The 20337-nt window shown below is 29.0% G+C and overlaps 1 protein-coding gene across 4 annotated transcripts; it reads left to right on the forward strand.

Annotated features, from left to right (window-relative positions):
- The first annotated feature begins 1221 nt into the window (after positions 1 to 1221).
- On the forward strand, positions 1222 to 20230 carry LOC149882718 (solute carrier family 22 member 21-like). 4 transcript variants are annotated; one of them, XM_090099693.1, is made up of 9 exons: positions 1224 to 1705; positions 1907 to 2010; positions 13536 to 13856; positions 13974 to 14189; positions 14445 to 14579; positions 14765 to 14850; positions 16476 to 16584; positions 17055 to 17266; positions 20166 to 20230. In XM_090099693.1, coding segments are annotated over exons 1-9 (1548 nt in total). In that variant the 5' UTR covers positions 1224 to 1342; the 3' UTR covers positions 20168 to 20230. The 4 variants fall into 4 exon arrangements, with proteins under 4 accessions (XP_089955817.1, XP_089955820.1, XP_089955819.1 ...); XM_090099691.1 differs by having other exon boundaries at positions 1222 to 1705; positions 14777 to 14850; positions 17055 to 20230; XM_090099694.1 differs by having other exon boundaries at positions 1222 to 1705; positions 13974 to 14132; positions 17055 to 20230.
- The last annotated feature ends 107 nt before the right edge of the window (positions 20231 to 20337 follow it).

Genomic DNA, 20337 nt, shown 5'->3' on the forward strand with positions numbered 1-20337 from the left:
TTGACGCAAACTCCACAGCGCTAATTAAACACCAGCATGGAATCGTATTGACGCTACAATCTTAACCGTCGCTTTGTAATTTATAAGTTCTTGAAACAATGACGTTAAGTGTAAATACTCAATGGGTCTTTCTGAATACTAAAATTTTTTTTGTGCGATTTCAAACTATTTGTAATTTAAATTGGCTGGTTAACAATAAAATGTCTATATTAAATAATTCAAATTATAATTCTTCAAACTATTTGGAAATTGTTTAAGAATATGGCTCAAGATTTATAAGGGCTGTAATTTTTAAGAAAGGAAATAACCTAATTTTTAATTTTTTATTAACACTTCAAGTTATTTGGAATTCTTTAACTCCTTTAATATGCCCTTTAAAAGATTTTTTTTCTTCTTTAGAAGGTAAAACAAGATTATTACACTAAAAATCAACAAACGTATTTTAACCTTTAAATTCTTTTCTTCGATAAGATGATGGCAGAAGATTTGATCGTGTTCAAGTTCAAAAAAAGAAAATAAATTTTATTATAAACTTTTCCACGAGATGTGTTTTAAATCTTTTAATACTACTAAGTTTGTAAAAAGTTACTATGAGAGCTTTAAGAAAAAGTCTTCATAACAACAGCTTTGTCTGGTGCGAAAGAAGAATGTTGCAAGTTAAGTCACTTTCTAGTGTAAGGGGTTAAGAAACCGAGAGTTAAGAAAAAGTACCCGTGGTCTTTTCTTTTATCGCAAAAAAAAAATAAATAAACTAAATCTCTAAAATAACAATCAAATAAAAGAGCTTTAGCTTTAATAATTTTTTAAATAATCTTTTTAGCTGTAGATTTGAATCGATTATTACTTATTCAACTGTTAATAACTTTCAGATAGGTGTTAGGATAAAAATGATTAATTCTACAAAGTTATTTTATACAAATATTTAGTAATTGTTGATTTTAATCCGGACTTTTTTGCAGCCTTGGTAAAACGGGAGAAAATTCTTATTATTGAAAATGTAATTAAACTTTCACAAAGATATAAATTTATAAATTTCTTATATAATACTGATACAATATTTATGATAATTAATGTTTATTATCTAAAAACAATATTGAAAATTCTGTAGTGTTTGTTACAGAGTTTAAGTTTTTACTAATTTGGCTGAAAGAATAATTCCTTTCATTTTGGTAAATTTTAACCCCCGTCTTAAGTTCGGCAGAGTAATATTTTCATGAGTGCGAAGGAAACAAACACTTTACGGAACATTAATTTAAACATTTGAAGCATTACACTAGATTGAACACTGGATGTATGGTAATTGACCTAAGAACTATAAACTCACTTTTTGAAAGATTAAAAAATGAAAAATTTAAAACTTAAGTTTTACAAAGCGAAAATATACGAAAATCTTGAAGAAGAAAACATTCAAAGTGAAGAAAAAAAAATGGAAATCGATGATATAATGAAACATATCGGGGAGTTCGGAAGAAGCCAATTTCTTTTTTTAATTCTTTTATGTCTGATAATGATTCCGGCTTCGTATCAGACATACCTAATTACCTTTATTGGAATGAACCCATCGTGGACATGCAACCCTAGAAGCATCGAGTGTAATCGAACGGGCGTATTTTTCGTAAACCATGAGTTTTATAACAAAAGATGTTCTATGAAAAGAGATTCTTGGAGATTTGTGAAAGATAAAGAATATTCTATAGTCACAGAGGTAGAAAACTTTAAACATAGCTTTTTTTTTTTTTCATATTATTTTGTTCCCATTCCTAATTTTAAACTAACTTGTTAAGCTCATTTAAAAAAAAATATTTTGCACACGATATTTTGTAGCCATTTTTCAAGTGATAATAAACGAAGAACTAAACGTCACTTTTTTAAAATTTGTCTTTTTTTTTACAATGATAAATTATAGTGGGATTTAGTGTGCGACAAATTAGCAGCTACTTATACAGTGTTCAGTGCAATTCAAATTGGTGACATCATTGGTTCAATTGTCTTTGGTGCAGCTTCAGACAAGTGAGCCAAAGTTTAATAATTTTTTTTTATCAATTGATTAGATGCGATTAACTATTGATATAAGAGATTAGATACAAAAGTATAATAGTTAATATAGTAGTTGGCCATTTGCACCTAAAAACTTTTGTTAGCTTTTGAAAGTAACTAGTTTTGTATTTTATAATGCTTCTTAGTTATTTTATTGTTGTTGAATAATTTCGATAAGAACTATTAATAAAATTTCGTTTTTTATGATTTACACAGACCAAGCTAAGGCTAAAATAATCCAATTTTAATTTAAAAACTGATATAAATATTGATACAATGCTGCGGAAATAAACTCATGTCAATTCAATGGTTTTAATCGCACATAATCTATTTTTATTAAATAAAGTTATATGAAATTAAGTTATTCATGTTCAAGAAGACTAGTGTATAAAATAAAAATGACAAAGAAGCTAAATTTTATATATAGTGCTTTTTTGATAGTATGAGCCACTTATATGAGATAAAAAGGCTCATATTTAAAAATAGGAGGGGAGGGGTTTATAAAACTTTTTTTTAATCGGTTAACAACGATGGACTATTTGTAACAGTTATATTTCAACTTGATAAATAACATGAGTGATAAATAACATGCTAATAGGCATCCATTTTCATGACGAAGTGAAAGCTTCACGAGGTTCAGTAACTATAATAATATTTAAAAAATCTTTTAAACACTATTGAGCGAAGAGGATTTATTAAATTTTATAGAAAGTTTTCTCGTGAAACTCAAATATCCTTTTAAATTTGTATTCATTTTTTTAAAATAGTGTTACATTCTCGGTCAAACAATAGACTTAAAGTTATCAAAGTATTTTATAACTTTGATCGGGATTAGGGCTTCTCATTTCCCGTAAAAATCTAATTCCCAGGATTCCGGGACAAAAATGATTAATTTCCCGGGATCCCGGGAAATCCCGGGATTAGGTAACAAGCAAGAATTTATCCAATTAGGTGGGGGAAATGTGTAAATTCAAACAAATACAAAAAAACGCCTTTTTAATACTATTACTTTTAACAAGAAAATAAATACAAAATATTTCTTAGAAAGTAAGACTCTTAAAACAAAACAAATATAAACTTCAATAACATATTTTTTACATAGATTAATTTTTAAAATGATTTTTTAAAAAACATAAATTGTCAATAGCGCTATCACTTAACGATGACCGAATTTTCGTAACAAAAAGACCTGCCGCCGAAAATGCTCTTTCTGAATCGATTGATGTCGGTGGGATAGTTTATAGAGCATTATATAATTTTTCTAAATTATTTGTACGCTTTTTCGGTGCATCAAAAATATCCATTTCTTTTGTAATATTTTTAACGCCATATAATAAATCTTCTGGACTCTCAATTCGACTAACGTTCGTAATGGCAGCATCCAATTTTTGATGAAGTGTTAATTCAGATGTTGTCTTTCAACAATTCTCTGTTGCACATAAAGCAGCATTTTAGCCAAAAAACAATCTTCATTTTTGCGCAAAACATCTAATATATACACTAATACACCCTCTGCATCAAGTAGGGATGCGTTGCGTCGGCCAAGTCTTTCAATTCCCAATTTAATTGGTTGTAACGCTGTTACTACAGTCTGCACCACTAAATACTCATCTTCCGAAATATTGTTAATTGTTGTGTTTAAAATCTATAAATGCTTTTAATATACATGTTTTTAATGCAATAAATCGCTCTAACATTGCAAGAAGGCCATTTCACCTTGTCTTTACATCCAGTATTAACTTGAGTTCTTTATTGTATGTAGTTTTTACGTATTTTTGTAAAATTTCATTTTTGAGTGGTGATTTACGAAACATTCGTACAATTCTCCAGACCTTTTGAATTGTTTTTACAATACTTATGTGGCCTAATAATTTGTCAGTGATCTCAACGTCTCGCAAATTTAATAAATCGTTGTTTTGGCTTGACTGTAAATCCACTGAAGTTGTAAAACCAATTTCTTCAGACTCGTCATCTTCACTTTTATTTTTATCAGAATTCTGACTGTCTGATGCATTACTGCCCGATGAATTTGAAATCACTGATTATTTGTAGAGAACATCACAAACTGCTAAATGTAGCCCATGCGCATAACTAAGTTGATGTTCCATCCCGCTTAATCTTCCATATTTTTTCATAACTGATGCACCGTTATTTAGACTAGAAACTATATGCTTCTTTGTAGATAAATTAAATTCAGATTATTTTAAACCATATCAATAATTTTTTCAGCTGGAAGCGACCTAACTATTCGAATCATGCCCAAGTTCCAAAGCCTAGTTAATGAATGCACATTTAAATTCAAATAGCGACGATTTTTTAAAGATGTGTATTCGTCCAGCGAAATAGAGAATCTAGAGCCACCTTGAATTTGCATAGTGATTTCCTTAAGCACTCCTTGTTTTGCTAGATGGTATTGACTTTTACCAAATTAATTACATGTGAAGGGTTTTTTGGCAATATCATTCCTTTATCAGATAAAGATTTTCTAATAAATTCAGATTTTGCAATAGCATTAGTAGAAAAGCCATCTATAGCCGACAATTTTGAAACAACTTCTTCTATAGATTCCTTTTTTTTAAATGACGTAAATTTAGGTTGAGCATTTCTAACTTTGGCCTTTTTTTCGTTACTTCAATTTCGACTTCCTTGTTAAGATTTTTTAAATGACGAAGAAGACCACTTGTTGAAAATCCTTTACACATTATTGTTGTTTTACATTTATTACAAGTGGCAGATTCTGTGTTTTTTCTTTGGTAAATTTTTGCCATGCCTTAGAACCACTTGACATGATATTTATTATCCTATTAATTAAATAGATAAAAATATACTAAAATATAAAACAATACTACCTTCAATAAAAATCCCGAAATAGTGTGCTGATTGTAGATAAATTATTTAAATTAGTTGAAATGACTTAACATATATTTTAAACTTCAATTACTTGGTTTTTCATTTATTTTACTTTTTACATACTAACTACTTTCTTAACGTAACTAATTACTTTATTTTCTAACTACCAACTTTTATGCGTAGCTAATTACTTTTTTTGCACGTACAAGTATTTGTAACTTGTCCGTAGTTATTTTATAGTTAACATATCAGGCACTCCCCTTTATTCATTGTAATTTCTTGCAATTGTAATTATTTATTAGATTAGTCACCAATTTTTGGCAGTTTTTGTTTGTGTCAAATCTATTTATAAATCAAATTAAATAATAATATTTTATCTATCTTAGACACAAACCAAAACTGCAAAATATTAGTGATATTTTTAATATCTTTATAAATGTTTAAGATATATTTTAAAAAATTCCCGGGAAATTTCATTGAAATCCCGGGATAACGGGATGGTTTTTTACCTCCGGGATCCCGGGATTCCGTTTGAGAAACCCTGATAACCAGCAGCACCGAGTGTTATGCTAAATTTCAGTCTCCTCAGATTTGCGAAATGTTCTTATCATCTTTAATCATCGGATTGGGTAAAATGGTGAATGTTTCCTAATCTGCATTGGTGCATTTGACCTTGATGATAATTGATGTGAAATTCCGGTATCGTTGATTCTAGTGTAAGGTTATACAGTATTGGACAAAACATTTGCAACCAAATAATGTTAATTTAGTTTCTTTATGTAAAAGTGCTGCATTTTTTCAATTTAGAGAAATAACTATGTAACTGTTTAGAGACAAAGTTCTTCAAGTTTTATTCATCACAAAGTTCATTATTTGTACACGAAAATTAATAAACTAATCAAAAGTATTAAAAAAAGTTGATTTCCTTCTGGACAAAACAAGTGCAACTTGACAAAATGTTGACCAAACTGTATTTCGCTATCAATATTTCGTGACGAATCCTTTGTTGTCGATCACAGCCTTGCATCTTCGAGGCATAGATTCGATCAGGTGATCAATCAAACTTTGTGGAATCGCTGCCCAGGCCTTTTGGATTTGTTCAAACAGTTGATCCTTATTACGAACACCTTCACGATTAATTCTGCGGTTGACGATCTCCCACAGGTTATCGATAGGGTTGAGATCCGGAGATTGAGGCGGCCAATTCATCACCGATAGGTGGTTGTCTTGAAACCACTGCTTGACTACTTTTGCAGTGTGTTTCGGATCGTTGTCTTGCTGAAAAATCCATTTTATTGGCATATTCCATTCAGCATGAGGTAACATAACATCTTTCAGGATATTTTTATACATGAAACGGTCCATTATTCCATTGTTTCGATGTATTGGACCTAGACCGTTAGCAGAAAAACACCCTCAGACCATTACATTGCCTCCGCCATGCTTCACGGTCTTATGGCAGTAACGTAAATCGATGTGTATATGTATCGAATGTATATTTCCACACGCTCGTCCACTGTTCCATAGAACAGTTCAATGCTTTTATATCCCTATCGTGTAGGTTTCAACTTCAGTTTTGTTATCAAGTTCGTACATATATAGGAACTTCCAGTACCCGTATCCAACATTATCCCTGCTTTTTCACCGTTTACCATTGCAATCACTGTTGGTTGAATAGTTATACTCACATTAAGCACTGCTCCCATGGTTTCTTTTTCATTTTTAATTTTACTGCCCATCGTTGCATTCCCATATTGACAATGGACGTGTGATGTTTTTTATAGCACTTCCTGCATCCTCTTGATTTACAATTTGCCGCCGAGTGTCCGTAACCAATACAGTTGTAACACAATCTTTTGCTTGTTAAGATCTCCCTGCGTCTTGCAACAGTTGGCGCTTTTGTGCAATCTTCGCTTTTGTAATTTTGTAACTTGCAGTAGATACATCCATGTTTACCACTACTTGCCATGACTGCTTTGTCATAAACACCACCATTGAATTGTTTGAATGCAGTACTTCAATGTTCGTAAGACCTTGACTGTACGTTTACGTTCTTTTTATCGCATTTTTGCAACTTTTCGACAAGCTGCTCCAGCCACATTCTTCCCACCCATCATCGTTTTGTGTGAATATTTCACTAACTGGTCCATGTTTATCCATTAATGAATACACAAATGATTGAGCCAATTGTTGTTTATGCATAATTTTCAATGTTCTTTAAGTTCTCTCAAGTTTTTTGTTAAAGTTGTGAACTTCTTTGATCTTGTGCGTACTATGAATAGCCGTCAATCCTTCCAAATCTTTAATCAATGCTTTGTGAACCCAAATATCTTACCCGTAGGTTTCTTGTAGTATACGTTTTGCTTCATCGTATCCCTCCAACGAATGTGGTAAACTGAGTATGCTCACATTGGGCTTTCCTTCGACGAGTTCCAGTAAGTAGTTGAATTTGCTAATGTTTGATATGTTTGAGTTATTAACTTCTACCGTGAATTGATTCCAAAATTGTAACCAGTCTTTATAGTCGCGATTAAATTTTGTAATTGTATACTTTTGCAGCTTGATGGATAGTTGAGTAGCTTCGTTTTCCTTTCCAATAGATTTACGCAATGTTTCTTTTATTTTTAGTTTCTTCTTCGCTTTGAAGTTTTCTCAATAAAGCTTGTTCTGCTTCTTTTTGAATCGTTAACTGTTGTTCCGTAATTTGTTTTTTATACTTGAGTTTTCTAACGCATTCGTTTTTGTTTATCAAATCCAACTTGTTCACCATTTTGTTTTTATTCTCAATTGGCGCTTCTATTTCCGTTGCCGTTAATGTCAAGATTATACTTGATTTGTCGCAATTATTCGTGTTGCATTCTATGCCTTTAATGTTTATTCTTATTATGTTGATTTCTCTCTGGTAATTTCGCTCTTGGTCCATTCTTCGTTAATTCGTAGGTTTCGTTCGTCCTGTCAGGGTTGCCACTAAATAGTGTGGGAATTATTTTAACCGTGCCTGAGACACTAACGAGTCACTGTTTCCTTTATGAGCTTGATATTATTTTTTCCATCTGACTGCGAATCATACAATTTACAAACTCCACTCCCATTTATACAGTTTTACAACTGCAACATTTTAACACATAAATACAATCAAAACTTATATGCATTAACAACTACATACATTAACAACTACACACATTAATACCTTACATACGTTAACACGCTAATTGCATCTTGAAGACGACAATGTTTACTTATTTCTAATGTCGTTTATTACTTGAATTACTAATATACTCTTATTGAGAAATCAAAAATATAAAAGATGAGTTTGTTCTCTCTAATGTTAATTGTCATCTTATGAACTAATACCAGTGAAAAAAAAAATATCCAGTGAAAAAAAAAAATATCCAGTGAAAAAAAGAAAAAAAGAAAAAAAAAAAGATTATCATATCAAGTTTCGTTTTATCGAAGGAAAATTTCAATCACTAAAATTTAACTATAGTTAAATAACAAATAATAAATTTTTGTTCAGAATGGATTTATATACATTACCATCCATAATTATTCGAATGACGTAGAGATTTTTAAAAAAGTGCTTAAATTTATATTTCTTTTCTTTTTTTTTTTTTTTTTATGTAATATTGTTAAATCGTGGTGATATAAATGTGGATAGATAATTTAAGTAAAAATGTGCTTAAAAAGATAATCATGAACTTAGCTATATATGCTTTCATATCGTCTTAAGTGGGTGTTTACGGTTTCTTTACCTCAATATACTCTTTAAATAAAATAAAAAAACCATGATAGCCTCCACAATTTTCAAGGCCAATATTCATGGTGAGGTGGTTATAGCCGTTAAGAAACATAAACAATTAACTAAGCCTTTGTATTACATTTATGAGAAACGTTAATTTAAGGAATGGTTATGCCTGAGTGAAGTTCAACAATAATTTCAATTTCGTTATTTTATCAAAGTTTACTTTTTTAAATAAAAAATGACAAGAAAATAAAAAATTATCAGTAGAAAGAAGTTCGGATATGCTTACATTGTGGCAAGAAAAATATTTAATGAGACAAATTGAAAAGAAATGGAAAATTTTACTTGAACGGTATGAAATATTATAAAAAAGAAGGAAAAAACTGGAAGTGTGGCCAATCGGAAACAATTAGAACGTCAGTGGATTACCTCCTGAAGGCAGAAAAACTTTAACCATTAGTAAAAGAAATAGACTACTAACTGCCCTAAGAAATTACAAATAGTATGAGTAGTTCCCGAGAAGAACCGATACCTGTGACAACAGAGGAGAGGCGAAATAATGGAAGAGGGCTATATAGGGCAAAATATCATGAAAAATTTTTTGTTGATGACTGGAAACGTGTTTTTTCGACCAACGAATCAAAGTTCCAAACTTTTGGTTCAAAGAAAAGAGTATTTGTTTGAGAAAAACTGGTGAAAAGATGATGAAACAGTGTGGAGATGTCTTAGTGTGGGGATGATGAAACAGTGTGGAGATAGTGTCTTAGTGTGGGGTTGTTTTGGTGCTATTAACACTGGTGATAATATTAAAATAGAAAGAAAAGATGACAAAAGAAGTGTATACGGGCATTTTAGAAAATCATGCCAGTCCTTCAGATAGTCGGATTATTAGAGAGCCTATCGTTTTTCATAAAAAAAATGACACAAATTATTCCTTAAAACTTTGTAGGAACCATTTAAGTAAATTAGAAAAGGATAATGTAATTGATAGTATGATTTGGCCTCCTCAGTTACCAGGTCTTTCATCTATTGAACTTTTATTGGATGAATTAGATAGGAATACTCAAAATATAATGCCCATGTGTTAAAAAGATATGTGGGATAGACATAAAAGTGATAGACATAAAATCGACTTTCAAAAATTGAAAAAATTTGTTATGCAAATTGCCACGAATATGTAATGCGGTTATTACCCCTTGAGGTGTGTGCGTAAATGGGAGCAAGTTATAAGTTAAATTAGTTAATTCATTGATTTATTTTTCATGTGAATTAACTTGATAAAACGTACATTTCAATTGGTTTACTTTTTTTAATTTTTCCCTTCATTTGTAAGTAAAAAATTGAAAACATCAAAAAGTAGTGTCGTTCGAATAATTATGGACGGCAGTGTACATATTTACACATTTGTGAGAACTTGTCAAGTACCTAAAGTATTTTTCTCATAAAAGTGAACACCGTAAAAAACAAATATTTTACCTAGAAACTTGGTTTAAGTTGCTTTGATTAAGAAGTGTGCGAAAACCAGGACCCAAATGTTGTTACATAATGTATAGTAATATAATAATGCATTATAGAATAAATATTATTTTGAAAAACTTTTTGGGTAAGAAAGACATTCAGATTACCAAAAAGTTAAAAGTTGAGCATTTTGTACAATGTTATAATAAATAGATATGCTATAAAAAAGAAACTGAAGTCTGTAACTCATAGAGCACCCCGCCATCGGAAATTGCGTAAATGCTTAAATTCCGATATGAGAAATAGTTTATAAAGGTAATCATATGATGTTGATTTAACAATAAAAGAGAAATGGTAAAAAGAAAAAGCTATTTAAAGGTTAAAAGATAAAAGTTTTTATTACAATAACTATAAGATAATCAAGTTTTTAAATAAACAACGTTTTTATATTAATCATATATATATATATATATATATATATATATATATATATATATATATATATATATATATATATATATATATATATATATATACATACATACATATATGTATATATATATATGATTAATATAAATATATATATATATATATATATATATATATATATATATATATATATATAGTTTTATATATATATATATATATATATATATATATATATAAACTATTTCTCACATCGGAATTTATGCATTTACGCAATTTCCGATGGCGGGATGCTCTAGTAACTCTGTCTCATCAGCTGCAGCTTGTTAAGCATTCTGTTCCTCCTCTGCAACAACATCCGCATCACAGACATTTCCCCATTCCCTAATCCATTCGTTGTTTTGCTTAAAAAGTAAAAGCATTTCTAAAGTTCTGGATTCCAAGTTATGTCTGGTTTCTATCACAATGTTGCTTGCAGCACTGATGGCTCGCTCGAATTGGTTTTTGCATCAATTCAAGACATCATTCTGGAAAAATAATAAAATATCAATATCACATTCTTGTAACTAACTCATTCTGTTAAAGGGCATAAAAAAAGAACCTTAAAAACCGTTAAAATTTGATTTAGTTTTTCAAAATCGTTAAAACACGTTGCAACAGTATAAAACCTGAGGAATTACTCCCTTATTAAATCTTTTAAAACCAAGAATGTTGTTGAAGCCTTTTTCTTATCTTCATCTTTTCAAGAAGGAATCCCAGTCCATAAAGTTTATCAGCTCCCTTTCAACAGGTTGCTTGGGTGAACTGGTGTTCAGTTCAGCAAGAGAAACGCACTACCAGATGCTAAATTGGCTTATGGAATTGAATGATGAATTCTTTCAAAAATTTGTGTATGCTTGGTAGACATAGAGCTTATCAACTTGTTTAGGACTAGAAAGCTCTGATTCCAATGGAGGAGCTAACCTTTAGATAATAGTGATCTTTAGGTGATCCTGCTTACGCGACTAAACGATTGTGAAATTTATCTGGAAATCTGCTTTTTACCAACTGTGGCTTGGTTTAGGGATTTAAAAAATGGGCTATGGTACTAAAAACCTCCTTAAAAAGTTGCAATTGAAGCTTTACATTTTTCTTTTTTTCTTTTGATTGACTATGGAATTCTATTGTTATTACATTTGATATTTGTGTGTAGTTTGCATACAAAAAGTGTCTTTTTTGTTCAGGATTGTATAAATTTGAGGCAGAAAACTCATAGTGAAATTTTTTTCTAATTGCTATGAGTTTAAAGCGTTAAAAACTGTTTATCTTTTGGTTGTTAACCCAAAGGTTTGTTTTATTGTTTTTTGTTTTATTTAGTTGATAAAATTTTGGAAGTACAAATAACACAACTTTTTTATATTTAAGTAAGAAATATCTTTTTAAATGATTGCTTTTCAAATAAAGTTTATTTAGTATTTTGCTAAATTAGAAATATTCTTCTGAGTTTTTTTTTATATAAAGAATGAACATAGTTTATGCTATAAATAGGGATATATTGATGATATACCATCAGGTTAAAATTATATTGTTCTGTCTTGCATTTTAAAAGTTCAGAGAGAAAAAGGGTTATTAACTTTGATAAGTAATAATTACTTTTAAAATACAATATATTTTTTAAATTTATTTCTATAAAAAATTTTAAAACAAATTATTTTTTATATAAGTTATTACTTTAAAAGTAATGTTAAAATGTTAAAAGTTAAAAGCTAAGTATTAAAATTTTAAGTAATTCTTACTTTTAGAAAATTATCTTTCATTGGGAGATTTTTTTAAAATGGGGATTCATTTATTTTCAAATGGGAGATAAAGTAGTTCTAATTTGATGACATCCAGTGTTTGGTGCCACCCAAACAGGATCTAATAACACTCTTAAAATGTTTGAATGCTTTGACAAAGCCATTCATATGATCTAAGTTTTCTCTTTTATCAACTCTTTTTTAACTTAATGGATTGCAAGCAATTATGTGTAACTCCTCTTTTAAATACATTGAGACAGATTGACCATAGTTTATTAAAGTTATTTAGCAGCCTTTTTAAATCTTGATCTATTGCAGTAGTGAGCTTAGTAAAAAGTCCTTTTAGTTGGCCAACCTGTTAAATTAAATTAAAAAACCACAAGAACAAAATTCTCTAGTCCTTGTCATTTATTCATGTTGTTTTAGTTGTGCAGCTTGGGAAAAAGTAAGTTTGATTGTATCATTGCTCTACAGGAATTGTATATGTCCAATACTATATCATCCTTGAAATCAATTGAATTTCCAGAAAAAAGAGATAGTACTCTTTCTTTGATGAAATCAGTAATTTGTTTGTATTACTATGAAAAAAAAGGAGCATCCAAATTGCTAACAATCTTAACAAGTGGTATTTAAGTGGTGATAAAACTGATCTTTCAAAAATCACTTTAGTAAAAGCTTATGTTGTAAATATTTGATTTATAAATAATGTTTCTGTCCTCTTTCTTTTTTTACTAAAGTTTGTTCTATAACTACTCTTCTCGGTGGAAGTTGTGCAAGTTTAGTTTTTTGAGGGATAAAGAAAGGAAATCAAGTTTTACAGTTTTAGTGTATTTCTGGCATAGAAATTGAGAAAGCATTTTAATGACAGTGTATGTAAAAACTATATATCCACACAAATTTAACTATTTATGCACATGATTTGTCTTCCTAACAGAAAAAAAAATTTCTGCCATACTTGACTAAAAAAAATTTTTAAATTGCATGTGTGTCTGGTTAGTTTTTTCTTTCATCCTTAATTTGATGAAAATTTGATTAAAAATGAGATTTTTTAGTAAAAGTTGCACAAGTAGCATTAACTCTATGAATATCTGTTGATCTATACTAAACATTTAATAAATATTTCTAAATTCATTTATGGACTTAAGGTTTTTACCTTTAAAAAATTTTTAAAGTTTGTTCCTCCCCTTTTAAAGTTCCTTAAACGTATTCCTTAGACTACAAATCTATTATTATGTGCTTTAATTTAGATATGGTCGAAAGCCTGTATTATTTCTAACTTGGTTTGCCTATCTAGCTGTTTCTTTAGTTGCAGCTTTTGCTAACAACATATGGCTTTTTGTGGCCATTCAATTTTTGAATGGGATTTTTAAAGGTGGTGTATTTGTGATATTATTTGTTTTAATAAATGAGTTATTGGTTCCAAAATATAGAAGTTATTCTCATTTTCTTTGGAGTGCATATACATTTGGACTATGCTTGTTGCCAATTCAAGCCTGGTTATTACAAAAATGGCGTATTTTTATAATCTTGGTAACTGCTCCTTATTTCATATTAATAGGAGCCTACAAGTAAGTCCGCTTTTTGTTTTTCTCATTAAAATTTTTAATAATTTTTATAACTTTACTTGTTACAATATTTTCTTCAAATAATATGTGTTCAAGTTAGAATTTGATTATTTAATTTAGATTTGTTCCAGAGTCTGTAATTTGGCTTCATTCCAAGAAGCGCCGGAACTCTGCTGAAAAAATTCTACGTAATATTGCAAAGTTTAATAAAAAAACCTGGTGTAGCGCAAATCTTTCTAGCATCTCTAAAGATTCTGATGAATGCAAGACTTCTTTAAAGTATGTTTTTTTCCCATGGAAAGTGTGCATCTCCACAACTTTGCAAATTCTTATTTGGTATGAAACTTAACTTTTTTCCAGTTATTTTTGCTAAAAAAAAATCAAGAGCAAAGTAGCAATGGATTACATGGATAAATTTGAAATTGATAGTAAATATAATAATTCTTTATTATTAAACTTATCTAATGTTTTACTTTAGTTTATTTTTTCATTGCCTAGTTTTTCATGTTTATCTGCTGCCTTATTACCCAGACATATTTCAGGTTTTTTAAATAAATAGCATAATTATTTAGATACCATTTTAATGCATAGGTTCAGCATTGGACTTGCATATAGTGGTATAACTCTTTCATCAGAAAGTCTTAGCGGAAATTTGTATAGAGATTTCACTATTGTGAGTGGTATTGATATTCCAGCAGGATTATTAGTGATTTGGTTATCAGACAAGTAAGTTATTGCATCACAGGTTTTCCATAATGCAATTATTGTTTGTGCTTGCTGTTTAAGGTAACTTAAACAAAAATAAAGATACAAAGTGATAATGATTGATAATATATAAAAAATTTTATGTAATATGAGTTATAATTTACTGTCAGAATGTAATGTTAAGTCTTAACTTTAAAACTGCATAGGTTTGGTTGTAGGCGTACAACATTACTAGCAAATGTCTTTGGTGGACTTACAGTTATGGTTTTAGCATTTATCCCAGAAAAAAAAAGTAGGTTAATTTCTTTAAAATAAAATGTTAAACCCCAGAACCTATGTCATTTTAAAACATTAGATTTCTGAAACAAGATTAGAAGGTTCCAAGATGAGATAAGACAAATAGAAAAAACATGATTTTTTAAATAAATTGCACAAGCAAAAATAAATCAAAGTTCTTCTTAATTCTGTGCTTTTCACATTTTAATGCTGAATTTGCAAATCAGTAGTGGCTTTGAAAAAAAAAATAAGTTCAGGATGCTAAAGTCGTCTCTCATCTATTGGTATGGTGATTGCCAGCAATAGAGAAATTAAATTTGCATCCAATTGATGTTCCTCTGATAAGTTTAATTGCTTCTTGAGTTTGATTCTTGAAATGTATTTGTTGCTTTTCCTTAGCTGTAAAGACATTAGAATTCAAAGTGTGTAATCATGATTGGGAACCATCTACATCATGATTTTATTGTGCCATTTCAAATAAGAATTCCACCTTCCTTTTCTTAAGCTTGTCAACCAACCAGTCTCTCAGGAAGGATTTCTACTAAAGTCAAATTTCTTTCAAAAAAGTTTTAATGCTCTGTCTGCCATGTTCAAATCTAATTAATTGCCACTATCGCTGAGATGAGTTCAGGGATATTAGCTTTTTTTAGTCATGCCAATTAAATCACTCAGAGTTTTTGAAATACTCAGTGCTGGGTCATATTTGTACACTTTACGTTTTATCTCTTTGTTAGATTTCGCAACACAGGAACCATACTTATATTATACCCCTAGTGTCATCATTTTCCTATTCCTCTAGTGCTTTCAACACTTTTACAATAAATTGCAGAACAAATAACTTCTACATCCAGCACTTTATCATTGAGTAAAATGAAAACAAAAGCTGCTGGAAATTTTTACATTTCAATCTACTTAGCCCTAGATGCCCATGTAAGGCTCAATATTGGCATATTAAAACCTCTGACTTAAGTTAAGGAATGTTTGTGTTTACTTTATTTATAATATTCATTTAGTAAACTTTTGTTCGAATAGGAGAGTTAAACCAACCTTAAGAAAAACATTATGGATGTCTAGAGCCATTTATTGAATTTTGCTTAAACAAAACTAACTGTAGAGATTGAAAGTTATGTTAGTAGAACAACTCTACTAATAATTGATGCATGCATAGATTATGTGCAAAGAATCTCATCATCACCATTAATGATTTCAACTATTTAAGCTTGGTAAGCTTTAGAGAGATTTTAAAAACTCTATTTATGCACCAAAAGAATTCTTGAATGACTTTTGATATAAACAATACTTTAATCAAGAAATCAGCTTTTTGGATTATGTATAAAGTTAAAATTCATTTTTAGAAAGGATTAAAATTAAGAATTTTAGCTACCTTTTTCCATACAATATGTATTTACACAAAAATTACAAATATTAATTGTGTAATGCACACTTTTTTAATTATTTGTTTAAATTTAAAGCTATAGCAATCTAAAGTTAATTTAGATTGTTACAGTTTTAAAAAATGTACATTAGTTTCAATTTAGTACATAAACTATTTAACAGTAGATGGTAATAGAATTTGTTAGTTACTTGGAAACTATAAATCTTTTTTTTTTTTTTTAAAAAAAAAAATATATTTTTTTTTAGATCTTTCATTTGTTCGAGTCTCAATGGGAGTGATCGGAAAGTTTTTGGTGTCTTTATCAAGTATTGTTGTGTATGCATGGTCGTCTGAGATTTTCCCAATAGCAATCAGGTGAAATAACTTTGTTAAGCTACCAATTTATTATATTAGACTTTAAATAAATTAGTCTTATATATGAGTTATATTTTTAAAAGTTTTATTTTTTAAATGAAATAAACTTTTCAATTTTTTATATGAAATAACGAAGAACCATTTTTTAAAATTTTTTTCTGATACCGAAGAGGTGTTAATATTTACAAATGATGATTTTAACTTATTGTCTGTGATTTTTGGATAAATAGTCTTAGACTGCTAAAAAAAATCTAGTGTGCAGTCTTTAACAGCTTATTGAATGAGGATTAACAGATCAGAAACAGGAGGTTTTTTTTGCAGGTATTAGTTCTTGCAAATGATAATGGTATTCATGAATTTTGCAAACACCAGGCTACAAAAAAATTTCCTTAGATATTTTTCAAAAGTAGCCAAAAATTTTCTAAGAAAAATTAATTAAGTCTTAAAGTTATTTTCTTGTTTTCCTGCAGGTCTCAAGGGGTTGGTGTTTGTTCTGCTGCTTATATCATAGGGTCTGCAATGGCTCCTTGGATTGGCCAATATCTAGGTTATGTTAATCGAATTTTACCATATTTTACTATGGGTACATTATTATCAATATCGGGCATTTTTTGTTATTTTCTACCTGAAGCAAATAGAAGGTCTATAATTCAGCCATTAAAAGAAAAAGAATCAATACTCTGTGAGTTTCCTTTCTTGAAATGACTGTTTTGATAAGATATGTATTTACATTTCTTTAGCTGCCAAATGATATATGTTATATAAGTTTTAACATATTACACAGAGTCAGTGGCATATCTAGGGTAGGGCAGGCAGGGCACGCACCATGGGTGCCAACCTGAAAGGGGCGCAAAAGAGGCTTGATTGAGATACAATAAGCTAGAATTATATAAAATAAATTAAGAAGTAATATATTATATAAAATAAATTAAGTTTTGAATTATTTCTCAGTGTTAGATCTATTATGCTTTTCTACTGTTCTGCAAAACATATTTCTAAAAAATGTGCTAAAGAAAGCGTGTGGAAAATTAAATTTGTAATATATGTTACATAAACAAATTGCTTATTTATAATGAATAATAAAGTTTTAATAAAAATTTGTGTCATCATTTATTAAAAAATTGTAATTAAACAATTTATGTGGGGGAGGAGGGACGCCAGATCAGTGTTTGCCCCAGGCGCTATTTACCCTAGGTACGCCACTGCACAGAGTTATAACATATATATTATATAGAGATATAACATATATAGAGTTTTAACATATTATATAGAGTTATAAAATCCTCTAAATATCTAGCAGTTATAGTTTTTTTTGAATTAACTGTCTTCTTTAATACTTTTTGTATGCTTAAGGTGATTCCATTCAAATCATCCATTTTTTTTCTAAGATTGCTTCAAATTTGGTATGCATATTGTTTTGACCTTAAAAAAACAGATCCAAAAAGTTTTAGAAATAAATCTCAGTTGATTGACATGAAAATGAAATTTGAATTTTAACCAGGTTTTTTAAAAAGACCTAGTTTTTATTTTATTTTTTGTTTCTTTGTTTGTTAATTACAAGAGAAATGATTATAGCAGAAAATATCCATTTAGAATATTTTTTCTAAAGAGAACCTAAAAATCTCAACAATAAATGCTCTAAAACAAAAAGAGCGACTTGTTCAAGTATAATAACTTTGACAATAGAAACCACCTCCCACTGGATTTTTTTCTTTTTGGTTTTGAACTACTTATTTACAAGTAATAAATGTAGTAAATTAGAAAACAAGTTTTAAAAACTACATTTTGTTTATTTTTGACTTCAAAATTTTGATAAATTTTTTTGTAAGGCTATAATAAAGAGTAATTTTTTCATCTGAGATCCATCTTGATCTATGCCATTAGGAATAAATTGGTGGAAGCTTCTTATACTTGGAGAGTAACTATACCATCATACCTAAAAGTGTGCTGCAAGTATTGATCAGATTTTTCTAGGACATATTTGATCTTTTCAACACAAAACTTTTGCAAAGAGAATTTGTTGTCTTTATTACCATTTTAAACTCTCCTGAGATGTCAATCACTTGATTGTTTCCCCAACTCCATCACAAGGTGACCTCCCATCACAAGGTGACCTCCCACATTGTTCAAAAAAGGTTCACTCTTCATTAATACCAAGTTCTGGACTTTGACAAGTTGTAGAAGTTTTTGCAGTTTTTGAAACTTTTGACTTTAAAGTCCAAAAATAGTTGGTATATTGCCTAAAAAAAATTTTTTTTTTTATCCCCTTTACATTTTCAAGTTAAATTTAAATCCTTTTTTTTTTTTTATGCAAATAATTTTTTACTTGACAGAGTTTGTCAAATATCAAAAAAAATCTTTGCCATTTTTTTAACTTTTATTTTATTTCCCTCTATTGTAAATTAAAAAAATACTTAACATTTGTAACATATGCTTTTAAGGCAGTGAAAAAGTAATGAACTTTTAATTCTTCTATACATATTTCAATTGAAATAGGTTGTCAAGTTTCCATTGTCAAGTTTGATAAATTTGCTTGGTCTATAATTTGCCATAGTACATATCTCAAAATCATTCTCAAATTCACCTATTAGCTAGTAAATGCAAATAATTCATGGTTGTTTTCCAAATTAGTCATTGCAGGGTGTTAGCTTTGCAATAAAGCACAAAATATTTAAAATTCATTGAACATTTCATGAACATCAAACATTGTTATAAATGCAATAATTATTTGTTGGCTAAATGTTCAGATTTCAACAAATATTTTTTGCATTTTGATGTTATGTACAAAAACAGGCTGAATGTGTCTCACTTGCACCACATAAAATGCATCACTAGGATCTTAAAGTTGCAAACTGAATATCCTATTGGATTATTAAAATTTTATTGACTTTGAATTTTAATTATCTTACCAATGCTGACATTTTTTACTGGGGAAGTGACAAAATTCTTTAAAATCATGAAATGTTTTAACTGAACTTTCAGATTATTTTTAAATGTGATTTCTTTTTACATGAAAGTGAGTTTAATAACAACCCTTTTTCTTTAAACAATTTGCGAGATTTTTCAGCTTGATACTCAGAACTGAGAAAAACAATTTAACATCCGCTAAAGACCAATATAGAATTGCAAGAGTTAGTAATTGCACAACATTTCTGTTATTCAAAATGTGAGTTTTTCCTATTAAAGAATTTTAAATTTCCTCAAATTTCTATTTTATTAATGTTACTTAAAAGCGTTTTATAGTTCTGCGATAATTATTTCTCTTGTAATAAACAAATAAATGTAAAAAGTAAAGTAAAAACTGGGTCATTTTAGGAAAACAAGTTGAAAATGAAACCTCGTTTTCTCGTCAAGCAATTGACATTTTGATTTAAACTTTTCGGAAAATTTTATGGTAAAAAATCTGAGGACATATGTTTCAATAGACTGGGTTATTTGATATGGAGTTAGTCTTATAAATTGAGAAGTCTGTTTTGTGAAGTCTGTTATGTATTTTTTGATACACCAAAGTTATTACAGTTGATCTTAAAATTTTTTTTCTTTAAGTACAAATATTTGTTACATTTTTTTTTCCATTTTAGAACACGCATCAGAAGTTGTGTTTTTTAACTAAGTATCATATAATAAAGAAATTTTATAGGATTGATTTGAAAGTGTTTTTTTATTGATTGATATAACGAATTACGCCTTCTAAAGTAAGGCCAAAATGAAACAGAAAATAAATCTTTATTTATTTTTAAATACTTAAAAAGT

This window comes from Hydra viridissima, unplaced genomic scaffold (genome assembly GCF_058129835.1).
Source record: "Hydra viridissima isolate aposymbiotic clone 2 unplaced genomic scaffold, HvirCarnegie_v1 scaffold_10, whole genome shotgun sequence".
Lineage (NCBI taxonomy): Eukaryota > Metazoa > Cnidaria > Hydrozoa > Anthoathecata > Hydridae > Hydra > Hydra viridissima.

Coding starts and splice junctions, on each gene's coding strand:
- LOC149882718 (XM_090099690.1), top strand. CDS start 1,343: ATGAAAAATTTAAAACTTAAGTTTTACAAAGCGAAAATATACGAAAAT. Junction 13,857..13,973: donor ATATTAATAGGAGCCTACAA/GTAAGTCCGCTT, acceptor TATTTAATTTAG/ATTTGTTCCAGAGTCTGTAA. Junction 14,580..14,764: donor GTGATTTGGTTATCAGACAA/GTAAGTTATTGC, acceptor AAAACTGCATAG/GTTTGGTTGTAGGCGTACAA.